General features: G+C 40.9%; 1 protein-coding gene across 1 annotated transcript in view; it reads right to left on the reverse strand.

The window, feature by feature from the left end:
* Nucleotides 1-5,236: 5,236 nt before the first annotated feature.
* pkia (cAMP-dependent protein kinase inhibitor alpha) overlaps nucleotides 5,237-12,528 on the reverse strand; it is a 140,516-nt gene continuing 133,224 nt past the window's right edge. Inside the window, exon 5 of the mRNA XM_043689117.1 lies at nucleotides 5,237-7,728. Coding sequence (XP_043545052.1) covers nucleotides 7,646-7,728 — 83 coding nt within the window. The 3' untranslated portion in view covers nucleotides 5,237-7,645. The remainder of the gene's footprint in view (nucleotides 7,729-12,528) is intronic.

Below are 12,528 nucleotides of genomic sequence, written 5' to 3' on the forward strand. Positions count from 1 at the left end.
TGCTTTCCCAGTGCCATGTGTGTAGAGTCTAAGCCATCTGGACCTGAGGGAGCCAGCTATGTTTCCAAATCCTATTGCCCTGCCTGCAACATTGACCTTCTCATTGGGAAATGAAATAAACTGGTGTGATTCTGCACAGGTTGTGTTGGTCACTGTCCTGACGTATTTACAGTTGCACAACTGAGAGATACAATACAGGTCACCCATTGCTCTCTGGAAAAAGCACAGAATTTCAAAGAGGCAGTGACTTTCACGGTCACTGGGTCTTCCACCCCAGCATAATTCTGTCACACAGTCCCAGGATGCCTTCTGACACTGTGCCTCACTCATCTTCAGATGATGGAGTGGGGGGTGAATACCTCTCATTCTCTTGTGCATCCTGAAGGGGTGTGGCTGGGAGCTCTGCTAGATCTGGTGCCCATTATCCTCCACGGTGGCTTGCTGCTGCTTCATGTCTTGCCATTGGCCCCGGTCCTTATGCATCCGACTTTGCCTTTGTCCCTACAGTGGCTGAAAGTGACCTGTTTGAGGAACATAAGGAGCAAAGCAGGTTCAACTCTGAGAACAGTTAGTGATGGCACACATTCCTCTGGCCAGTGAGACTGACGCACAGTCAAGCAGATAGCAGATGTTGAATGGTAAGTCAGGCCTCAGACTAAACATCTTTTCCCATTAGGGTGGAACCAGAGTTGGAGTTGTGTCTGAACTGTGTTTTTTGGGGGAGTTGCTAGCAAAACAATTTCTGGAACCCAGAGGACAAAGGTGAGTTGGAAGACTTGCATAAGGATGAACAGAGAAGGTGACCCTGATCAACAGCTCCAGAAAAGCAACCAAGCACGTCCATGCTACCTTATTGTTTAATTTTTTCTTTGCTAAAGTTATAAATTGCGAGCTCTTTTGAGATACCAAACTTGGGTCTGGAATTAATTATTCACAAAGTCTGCAATTCGTTATTCAAATGTCTAGTTCAGAACTATTGTGGTAATTATTGGGGGTCTTTGACAGTTTTGATTTACTATGTTGTGAATAGAGAGGTAGAAAGGCTGACTTGGTTTGGCCATCTGTCTCCATGTTGCAGTGGTGCCATGTGACATGGTCACAGAAGGTAGCTCTTATAGCCTTGTAACCAGCCTCCACTTAAAGTGGAGCTTTGAGTGTCCATTGATCTTTGGCAACAACCTCCTACTGAACATCTTGTATGTGGACCAACTTGATTCCTATAGATGGTCATCAGCAACTTTTGTTTGATAACTACTAGTAAGGGTGCCAACTGTGCCTTTGAGGGGACTGTAACAATCATGATTTTGTCATGTCAGTATGCATCACAGGTGGCACAGATAGAAATTAGTGAGCTTTTTATCTCAAAAGTTGTAAGTCATCTGTTTCACATAAATGCAACAAGGTACTGAGAACACTGGCCTTATACACAACCAGCTTAGTCCCAAAATTCCATTTCATAGCAGTTCAAGCAACTTCCATGATTCAGTGAAAGGTGGAAGCTCTTTTTCTCTCTTGATGTGTTGAGTTCTGCATCAAAACTCAGATTGCCACTGTGGATCTAAGATAGGAAATTTGTTGACCACTTTCAGTAGAGTGTTATGATTGTGATCAAAACTTAGTACGCAACATCCTGTCCCATGATGACTTGTTTTCTTTATGCCCAGAGAACAAGTCTCAGGCAAGGGAGAGATAATCCATAAGGTTGGTATCTATATGGGTGACAAACAGAGCATTGTGAAAGACCTCGCTGATCAGAATAGGATGCGCTATTGACTTTGCTTTCAGTGCTGATATATTATAGAGCTAGCAACCTAACCTATGGTGCAAGTGAACTCCTTCCATATGTGCAGGGAATACGAGAAGCATGGAGAACCAGAAGCCAGATTGCATGATGTTTGTTTTGATCTGAAGCTATTGACAGTGGAGCCATCAAACTGTACACTGCAGTCATTGTTGTCATGGAATGAGCAGAGGAAACTGATAAGTTTAGGCGTCCAGGCAATTTTCTCCAAAATCTTGGACAGACCTGCTCTGCAAAAAAAAAATTGGCTACTTCAGTGAGCTTATACTCTATTCCCTGCCCTTATCTTATAGCAAGCTCATACAGAAGACTGTGTTCACTGTGGATTGCTGGCATGAAAACCATACTATGTTTCCAAGTACACTCAGCCTGCAAGTAGATTGGAATCGTTTAAGTATGACCCTGGCAAAGGATTTTCCTGTAATATTAAGGAGAGAAATGCCCCTGTGGTTGGTACTGTCTCCTATATTGTTTTGATTTGATTTGTTATTGTCATATGTACCAAGATAAGATGAAAAGAATTGTTTTGTGTGCTAACCAAACAAATCATACCTTACATAAGTACATCAGAGTAATAGAATAGAATGCAGAATACAGTGTTACAGCTTCAGGGCAGACGAGAAAGATCAACTTTAATTTCTGACTTCATAACAGACCTCTCTGTTAACAGTGGGGAATAAACGTTTTAAATCTGTTAGTAAGTGTTTTCAAACTTTTGTATCTTCTGCCCAGTGGAAGAGAATGGAAGCGAGTATAACCAGGGTGGGAGGGCACTTTGATTATGTTGGCTGCTTTCCCGAGGCAGCAGGAAGTGTAGACAGAGTCAATGGAAGGAAGGCTGGTTTCCGTGATGGACTGGGCTGTGTTCACAACTCTCTGTAATTTCTTGGGGTCTTGGGCAGAGCAGTTGCCATACCAAGCTGTGATGCATCCAGATAGGATGCTTTCTATGGTGCATCTATAAAAATTAGTAAGAGTGATTGTGGACATGTCCAATTTCCTCAGTCTTCTGAGGAAGTAGAGACATTCATGTGTTTTCTTGAATGTAGCATCAATGTGGATGGACCAGGATAGATTGTTGGTGATATTTACTCCGAGGAACTCTACCTCAGCATCATTGGTACAGAGAGGGGCATGTCCTCTACTCCATTTTCTCAAGTCGATGACCAGCTCCTGCATTTTGTTAACATTGAAGGAGAGATTGATGTCTTTATACCATGTCACTAAGCTGTCTATCTCTTTACTGTGTTGTCTTGTTGTTTGAGGTCTAACCCACTATAGTGGTGTCATCAACAAATTTGTAAATAGTGTTAGAGCTGAATTTGGCCACACAGTCATGAGTGCATAAGTACTCTGGGGGGCTGAGTTCCCAGCCTTGATAGATTGAAGGGTTGAAGATTATCGTGGAGGAAGTATTGCCGCCTATCCTCACTGTGGTCTGCGGGTCAGGAAGTCAGGGATCCAGTTGCGGGGAGGGGCAGAGTCCTAAGTTTCAGATTTTGGAGATGAATTTGGTTGGATTTATGGTGTTGAAGGCAGCGCTAATGTCAGCAATTAGGAGTCTGACATAGGTGTCCTTGTTATCCAGCTGTTCCAGGGATGAGTGTTGGGTTAGGGAGATGGCATCTGCCATGGATCTATTGCGATGGTAGGCAAATTGTAGTGGATCATGGCAATCTGGGAGGCTGAAGTAGAGCCATGACTAACCTCCTGAAACCCTTCATAATGATGTCTCTTGTAATGTTCACATTTTAGCACCATGTATCTCTTGTGGAGTGGAGGCTACCTTTCAGCAGGGAAGGAGAAGGTCGCAGAAGTGCAGCAATAGATGAGATTTTCCATGCATTAGCAGCTTGTCTGGAATCCCATCCTTGCCAGGTGTCTTTTGTTTTGGAATGTAATCAATGGCCCTTTCAATGGAGGGATCAGAGTTCTTTATCTGACTCATCAATGGCAGGAAGAAGCTGCAGAGAACACCATCAAGCACCAACTGGGAGATGTTTTTAGAAAACAATATTAGAATGAATCATAGAATCCTTACAGTATGGAAGCAAGTCATTTGGCCCATCAAGACCACAATGACCCTCTGAAGAACATCCCTCTGTAACCTGACATTTTCCATGTCTAATTCACTTAACCTACACATCCCTGAACACTATGAGTAATTTAGCATGGTCAATCCACATAAATTGTATATCTTTGGATTGTGGGAGGGAACCAGAGCACCCGGAGAAAACCCATGCAGACACGGGGAGACTGTGCAAAAATCCACACAGACAGTCACCTGAGGCTAGAATTGAACTGTGAGGTTGCAGTGCTAACCACTGAGCCACTCTGCTGTTTTACATCACTCACCTTGCTGTTGTTGTCTGTCCCCATTCCCATTTGGGTTCAGGGGGTGGGTAATCTGCTTCTCAGCTTCTGGCACTGTTGTCTGAAACATTCTGTAATAATATTCAGTGCATTTACACCTTGTGGAAAAGCTTATCCTCTTCAAACTGTGATTTGCCATGCCAACCCAGCCAGAAAGGTAACCCACTGTGAGCAGGATCAGGGACAGAAGCTGTTTCTGTCTAATCTCTGCTTCAGTGTTGCTTCCCAGTAGCCTAGAACTATAATATTCTCATTATACATAATCCCCTCCTTTATGTAGCTGTAATCATCCTCATGAAGGTGTCAATCCTTCAAAGGATTATTGCTCGTATCAAAAGGGCATATAGAGTCATTTCAGGAAATAAATTTCCACGGTTTATGCAGAGGCAGCAGGGTCAGTGACATCAAGTCTTGGGATTTGCTGCTGTTTCCAAGTTCTGTACATAATGAATGCTCGGTCTGTCCGTACAGCTCAGCGGCACAGTTGACATATTGAGGGCCCATGCTAGACTCAAAGAATATTTTGTGAAAAATTTGCAGTGAGAAAATGAAGGACATAATTGAGAATTTTTAAACAATTGTGTTGATACTGTAGAGTCAGTACCACAATGCAGAATGGATTGGTCAGCATTGGCATGCTGTAGAGGAGATGTGCATTTTTTTTATTCTTAGCATTTTTACCCCTTGAACGCTATGATTGTTTGCTGCAGAATGAATAGGTTTATGACATTAAGTTAGGAATAAGTTACATAACACAGCCCATAGTGAGGCAGTCATTATTGAAGCAAATTGGGAAATGAGGAATGGCTTTAGGAGATCATCCTTAATGTCATCCTGAAGGGCAATTATGGGCCTCAAGTGATCTCTAGGTGGGTTATCCCTGTTCAGCTGGCTCTGCTCCTGATAGAGTCAGTGTAAGGAAAGTGTTGGATATTCCATCCTCCACCTCATGATCCTCTCCTACTTCCCAACCACTCTCCAGAGGGAATTAAACTTTGTGCTTAATGTGCTGAGGCTAAAATTCAGAGGTCACCCACAAGAAGATGCACATTCTTTCAGATTTATAAGCACAAGTTGCAATTTTATTTCATGAAAATGAACACAGAATACCACACATATACTCACCAACAGCTGATCACTGCTATTTGCAAAGACCCTTTCTAGCCATCATTGCTTTCTTCACTGTTCTTTTTCCTCTTTTCGTAGGAAATAAGTTTGTCAAATTCTGTAAGACACACCTTGAGTCACAATAACTTTGGTGTAAAATGGATAACACTGAAGCAGCTGCCTTAGGCAGTTCTCCTGATTTTCATTTCTATTGTAAGATGGGCAGCTGGTCCAATATCAACCATTTTTGCTCCAAGTTAACATGATCCCCACTGACCAATCCTGATCTTGTTAAAAGAGGGTTTGAATTAAAATGAGCATGCGCTTGAAAGATTCCTAAAAATATTTTCCATTTTTTCTGATGCACAATCACAAAAAAATTTTTCAAAAGGAGAAGTTGAAGATTTAAAAGCGTGAAGGCCCATTAAAATGATATTGGACATTGAAATTGTTTCAAATGGACAGAATGATAATATTGATACATTGCAGTATTACATGGGAGAAATCAAAAAAGATGCAGAGTTCAATAATGACAAACAATGCACATGAAGGTATACTTTGACTTGAATAGGTTCTTAATTAAGCTGAAGAATACATAATTCCTTGAAATTATATACTCTGCTGGCTCACTTCTTGCCAAATAAGTATATACTTTAAAAGGCCCAAAATAAAGCTTCATCTTCAAATTTTAACAATGATTATTTAGATAACAGTGCCAAGCTTTATTTAGACCACAGATATTAGCAAAGTTGGACTCAACAATTAGAAATGCTTTTAGAACAATTAGTACTGTTTTGTCATACTCATAATTTCACAATATAACTGCAAGATTAATTGCTTTGTTTAAAATTGTAGACAGCAAACGTGGTTCATCTTTACCAATACTTTAGTAAAGTTATATTTTAGAATCTTGAATGATTGACCGATACAAAATAAATACACAAAATGTATCAAAGGTTTACAAAGCTCCAAAAGTACACAATGTTTAATTAGACTCTGGAAAAGTTCATTCTCGGTTAAAGTCTGAAAAAATGCTGAACATTTTGTCACTGTCAGTTTGTTGGAAGAGCAACTCTTTTTTTAAAACCTTTCTGTGACAACTGATGCAGTAAAAAGATCACAACTGGCAGAAAGATTAGGTATAGAAATAGTAAGGAACTTGATTAAAACGCTGTCCAATCAATATATTTATTCACAATTAGGATGTGATGAGAAAGACAGTTCATAGCGTTGGACCAAAGATGTAAATAGCACAATATAGATGTAGGAATATATTGTTGGGAGGCATTCCACTGAAAGCATATATATATATGTGTTAATATTAATTAAAGGGCTAATTCTGTGAAATTAAAGCAACTGTAAATACACATGCAAATGTTTCAAGTTAAGATCATTACTTTCCTTAATATTTGAACTGGTTATGATTAAAATTCATAATGTTCTTTCAAGATACATTTTGTCTTTCCCAAAACGTCGGTGCTGAAGAAGAGTGAATATTTCACAGGTATCATAAACGATTGTATTGAATTGAATAAACTGCACTGGGTATCGTGCCTCTGGGAATGCTTAGCTTTTAACAGACACTGCTAAACGGAACTAAATTATAAATATGGCAAGCTACAAAGACGTGAATGTGCCCACAGGCTGTCTCCTTGTGAAACTTAATGCAATTGCTTGGTGACTTTGATGTTTAAGTAATCCAAGAACAAATCTTACAACACAAACTATTATACAGCAAATCTTTACAAACAACTACTGCAAGCTCCAAGCAGGTCAGTTATATTACAAAAGTCCTATCCTTTCCACTACATTTTGATTAAAGACAGTCCGGTTGACACACATTCAGGTGAACAGCACTGAGTGCTCACAAGCATCAGTAAAACACTGTTTCTGGTCACTTGCAAAAATCAAAAGAAAACCATTTCAGCTTTCCTGACTATAGTGCTTTGATCAGGGCACCTATAGTTTTCTCTCGATCACTGAATCTTTTTCCTTAAATGCAATAGGATCCTCTGTCTTGGATAATGACACATATTGACACATGGAAGTCTGACAATTCGAGCAGATATTTGATCTGTTCTGTCATCCTGCTAAAGCTAATTGTGGATGTAACTGACCCAGAAATCACATTTTCTTAAATAATTCAAATCAGCATCTCTTCAACCATTGAGAAAGAGGAAGGTCGAGTCCATTTTGCATGTAATGATATATTCAGTCCAAAACATAACGAGTCCATTTCCAGATTGCCAGTCTTCTAAGGAACACATATTTCAATTTCTTAAACTCTGTGAACAAACTCTGATGACTTTAGGAAACACCAAAACTGTTGAGCAGCACCCGTTAGTTCAAGAGGTTTCTTACAGGTTAACTTTCTCCCTTTTCTTGTGCCTCCTGAGATCCAGAAGGTTGATTTGTTGAAGCCTGTGTTTCCTTATCAGCATCCCCTTCTAATGAAAAAAGCAAAGACAATTTAGGAATCCATGCAAGGACTGAAAAGAATGACAGTTGATTTGCTGAGTGCTTCCAATATTTTCTATTTTTATTTCAGATCCCCAGCATCCCAGTATTTTGCTTTTGTGCTGCTGTTATCCACTTTGCAGTATATTGTGGCGCACAGTGCTACAGTGAATTAATTATCTAAAACTACATTGCTAAGATCCACTATATTCAGTCACCTAATGGTGTGCAAGTAATTATAACAACAATTCAGTAAAAAAGTGCATCATAAGAAAGAGTAGTTCATTTGGAATCCTTGAGCCTGTCAATTAGACTAAGAAATAACCTACACATCTTGGTTGCATAGTCATTGCTATGTTTTCTGAACAAAAATCAATTGTGGTTTTGAAATTTTCAATGGACTCAGCCTCAGCAGGGTTTTGGAGGTGCGAGATCCTGATTTCTTTAACTCCTCCAACCATGTCAGAATCAGCATCTGCAGTTCCTTACAGACGTTTTAAAATAAAAGCACAACATGAGCCACCCTCCAGTCCTCCGGCACCTCGCCCGTGGTTATAGATGATGCAAGTGTCTCTGCTATGGGCCCCACAATTTCTTCCCTAATTCCCACAATGTCCTGGGATAGACTTGATCACATTTTGGAGCTTTATCCACCTTTATGTTTTTTTAAGACCTCCAACACCTCCTCTTTGGTAATGTGGACTGTTTTCAAGAGTTCCCTAGCCTCCATGTCCTTCTCCACAGTAAAAACTGTTGCAAAGTATTTGTTTAGTATCTCTCCCATCTCCTGTGGTTCCACACATAGGCAACCTCATTGATCTTTAAGGGACTCTATTCTCTCCTTAGGTGCTCTTTTGCTCTTAATGTACTTGTAGAATCTCTGGATTATCCTTAACCTTATCCGACAAGGCTATTTCATATCCCCTTAGACAAGTCTATGTTAGCACTTTTAAAGGGTCAATGATAGTAGTCAATGGAGTGATATGTTCCTCCTGTTGGATGTGGGAGATTAGGGAAGAGTTGACTGTCCCTGGAGATTAAGTCTGCAGGAGGTGTGTTTGGATCTATCTCATATTAGACCATTTAGTCAGCCAGAGAGGCAGTTGGAATCACTGAGGAGCACACAAGAGGCACAGAGTGTGATGGTTAGTAGATGTAGAGAGATAGTCACACCACAGGTTCAGTCAGATAGATGGGTGACTGTCAGGAGAGGTAGGAAGGTTGTGCAGGAATCTTCTGGAGCTATTCCTCTCTCTAAGTGACAGTCAACTATTCCCTATTGGGGTGGCACTGTGGCACAGTGGTTAGCACTGCTGCCTCACAGCACCAGGGGCCCAGGTTGATTCCAGCCTTGGGCAACTGTCTTGGTGGAGTTTGCACATTCTCCCCGTGTCTGCACGGGTTTCCTTCGGGTGCTCCGGTTTCCTCCCACAGTCCAAAGATGTGCAGGTCAGGTGAATTGGCCATACTAAATTGCCCGTAGTCTTAGGTGCATCGGTCAGAGGGAGATGGGTCTGGGTGGGTTACTCTTCGGAGGGTCGGTGTGGACTGGTTGTGCCTAAGTTTCTGTTTCCATACTGTAGGGAATCTAATCTAAATCTAATCTAATCTCCCACATCCATTGACTGCCATCATTGCCCCTTTAAAAGTGCTAACATGGACTTGCCTAAAAAGGCCCACATTTTTCTCAAATCTAGTGTTTGTAGGCTGATTGCTGCTGGTAAATCATACTGGGAGAACTTAAAGCCAAAATTTTATTTTAAAAGGCCTAAAAGAAGAAGCTCTAAATAAAATCTTATTTTAAAAAAAATCTACCCTTCTCTTACCCGCAGTTTTTAATTTTAAGCATACAAAATTCTGCTTTAATTTACAGTAAAAACTTATATATGCTCCTCAATTGCTTTGAATAACAGGGTGTCTGGTGCAGCTCAGATGGAACCAAGCTACCTTTTCATTCAGTTTCAATTGACTCCATTGTGTTGTGGATAAGGCCAGACCCCTTCAAAATATTTTAAGAAGATAGCATAGACCCTAACTTTTTCTTATTTTAAGGGAAGGTGTGAAATGTGTATTCAAGGTGTGATGCAGCTGGTCAAATCATTTGGCATTAAGCAAAACAGAATTTATTTCAACACTGCTGTTGTAACACAAACCAAAGAAAATGGAATTTAAAATAACTAACTATTGGAAAACTTAACTGATACAGCCACTATTAGTAATTAATATTCCAATATAGTCATATAGTAAGGTAGTATATTCCAATATATTCCAATATAGCAATATCCCACAAATACACCCCTTAGAAACAAGGTATATTCAAATACGGATTCTTACAGACAGGAGGGAACGATATCCAGAGACAGAGATTTCAGAGAAAGTAAGAGGAGTTCTTCACTGAAGCTTGCAGCTTCCCTGGACTCACACATTTTGTGACTGCTACAGCTAAAACAAACTAGAAAAAACGTGAACTGGAAGAACTGGCCACTCCCCTTCCATTAGGCGAAAGTGAGAACTGCAGATGCGGGAGGTCAGAGTGTAGATTAGAGTAGTGCTGGAAAAGCTCAGCAGGTCAGGCAGCATCCGAGGAGCAAAAGGACTTTCAGGCAAAAGTCCTTCATCAGGAATAAAGGCAGGAAGCCTCCAGGGTGGAGAGATAAATGGGGGTGGGGGTGGTGATAGGTCAGAGAGGAGGGTGGAGCAGATAGGTGGGGAGGGAGATTGGCAGGTAGGACAGGTCATGAGGACAGTGCTGAGCTGGAAGGTTGGAACTGGGGTAAGATGGGGGGGGAGGGGAAATGAGGAAACTGAAGTCCACATTAATGCCCTGGGGTTGAAGTGTTCCGAGGCGGAAGATGAGGCGTTCTTCCTCCAGGTGTCGGGTGGTGAGGGAGCAGCGGTGGATTGATACCAAACACAATATTATCCACCATCCTTCCCACCGCAGACTTAGTGAGTGGAAGAGGAGGTAGTGCCCTGGGTAGTGTTTAGATTAGATCGGGATGAAGGGCTTTTGCCTGAAACATCGATTTTCCTGCTCCTCGGATGCTGTCTGACCTGCTGTGCTTTTCCAGCACCACTCTAATTTCCACTCCCCTTCCATTGTTAAACTAGACCTTTCAGCACCTCTGACTTTACGATCGTTCTTCAAAAAATGCCAAGGACAAAATCACTTTTTTTAAATGACAGCATTATCACAATTGTCTGATGTGCTTTGACAGTTCAGTCCATTAGGAACTGAGTTTCAAAAACAGTGAAACATGTGATTATACACATTTTAGTTAATAGTTTAAGAAGTTATTAAAGGATTATGTCTTTATGATTTTTAAGTTGATGTTTGCTTGTTTTAACAACTTAAAGACCACTTGAGAAATTTAACTTTTGTTAATGGTACTGAAGCTTTTAATATCTGTCTATATGCATGATGTGTTTGCATGCATGAAAAAATTATCAGGGGTTCACTCTTATTTTAAGATTGCACGAAGAAAAGACTTCCTGTTGCAATTACATAATTCCTAAGGTTTGCCCATAATGTACATCGGTGGATCAGTTTTTGTCCAATGTGGGCAGGAGGGTTTCCTGACACAGTATGTCGAAGGGCCGACAAGAGGGGAGGCCACACTGGATCTGGTGCTTGGTAATGAACTAGATCAGGTGTTTGATTGAGTGATAGGTGAGCACTTTGGAGAGAGTGACCATAATTCAGTTATGTTTAGTGTAGCAATGGAAAGGGATAGATACATGCCACAGGTCAAGAGTTATCGATGGGTCAAGGGCAATTATAATGTGATTAGGCAAGAATTAAGATGCATAGAACGGGGTCGCAAAATGCAGGGGATGCAAAGGAAATGTGGAGCTAGTTTAAGGAACAGATATTGCATGTCCTTGATAGGTATGTCCCTGTTAGGCAGGGAGGAAGTGATAAGGTAAAGGGACTGTGGTTTCCTACAGAAATTGAATCTCTTGTTAAGCGGAAGAGGGAGGATTACGTGTTGATGAGATAAGATGGTTCAGTTGAGGTGATGGAGAGTTCCAGATTAGCTAGGAAGGATTTAAAGAGAGAGTTAAGAAGAGCAAAGAGAGGACATAAGTGGTCTTTAGCAGATCGAATAAAGGAGAACCCTAAAGCTTTCTATAGGTATGTGAGGAATAAAAGGATGACTAGGGTAGGAATAGGGCCAACAAAGACAGAAGTGGGAAGTTGAGTGTGGATCCAGTGGAGCTCGGAGAGGTACTAAATCAACATTTCTCATCAGTTTTCACTCAGGAAAAGGAGAATATTGTAGACGAGAAGAGTGAGATACGAGAAAGGATTGAGGTTAGTTACGAAGAGGTGTTATCACTTCTAGAAGGAGTGAAAGTAGACAAGTCTTTTGGGCTGGATGGAATTTATCTGAGAATTCTCTAGGAAGCTAGAGAGGAGATGGAGGAGCCTTTGGTTTTGATATTTGAGTCATTATTGTCTACAGGTTTAGTACCAGAGGACTAGAGGATTGCAAATGTTGTGCCCTTGTTCAAGAAGTGCAGTAGAGATGACCCAGGTAATTATAGACTAGTGAGCCTTACTTCTGCTGTAGGGAAGGTTTTGGAAAGGATTATAAGAGATAGGATTTCTAATCACATAGCAAGCAACAATTTGATTTCAGATAGTCAATATGGTTTTGTCAAGGGCAAAACCTCATTGAGTTTTTTGAGAAGGTGACCAAGTATGTAGATGAGGGTCGGGCAGTTGACGTGGTGTACATGGACTTCAGTAAAGCCTTTGATAAGGTTCCACATGGTGGGCTGTTGGA

The sequence above is a fragment of the Chiloscyllium plagiosum genome, chromosome 4 (genome assembly GCF_004010195.1).
Source record: "Chiloscyllium plagiosum isolate BGI_BamShark_2017 chromosome 4, ASM401019v2, whole genome shotgun sequence".
NCBI lineage: Eukaryota > Metazoa > Chordata > Chondrichthyes > Orectolobiformes > Hemiscylliidae > Chiloscyllium > Chiloscyllium plagiosum.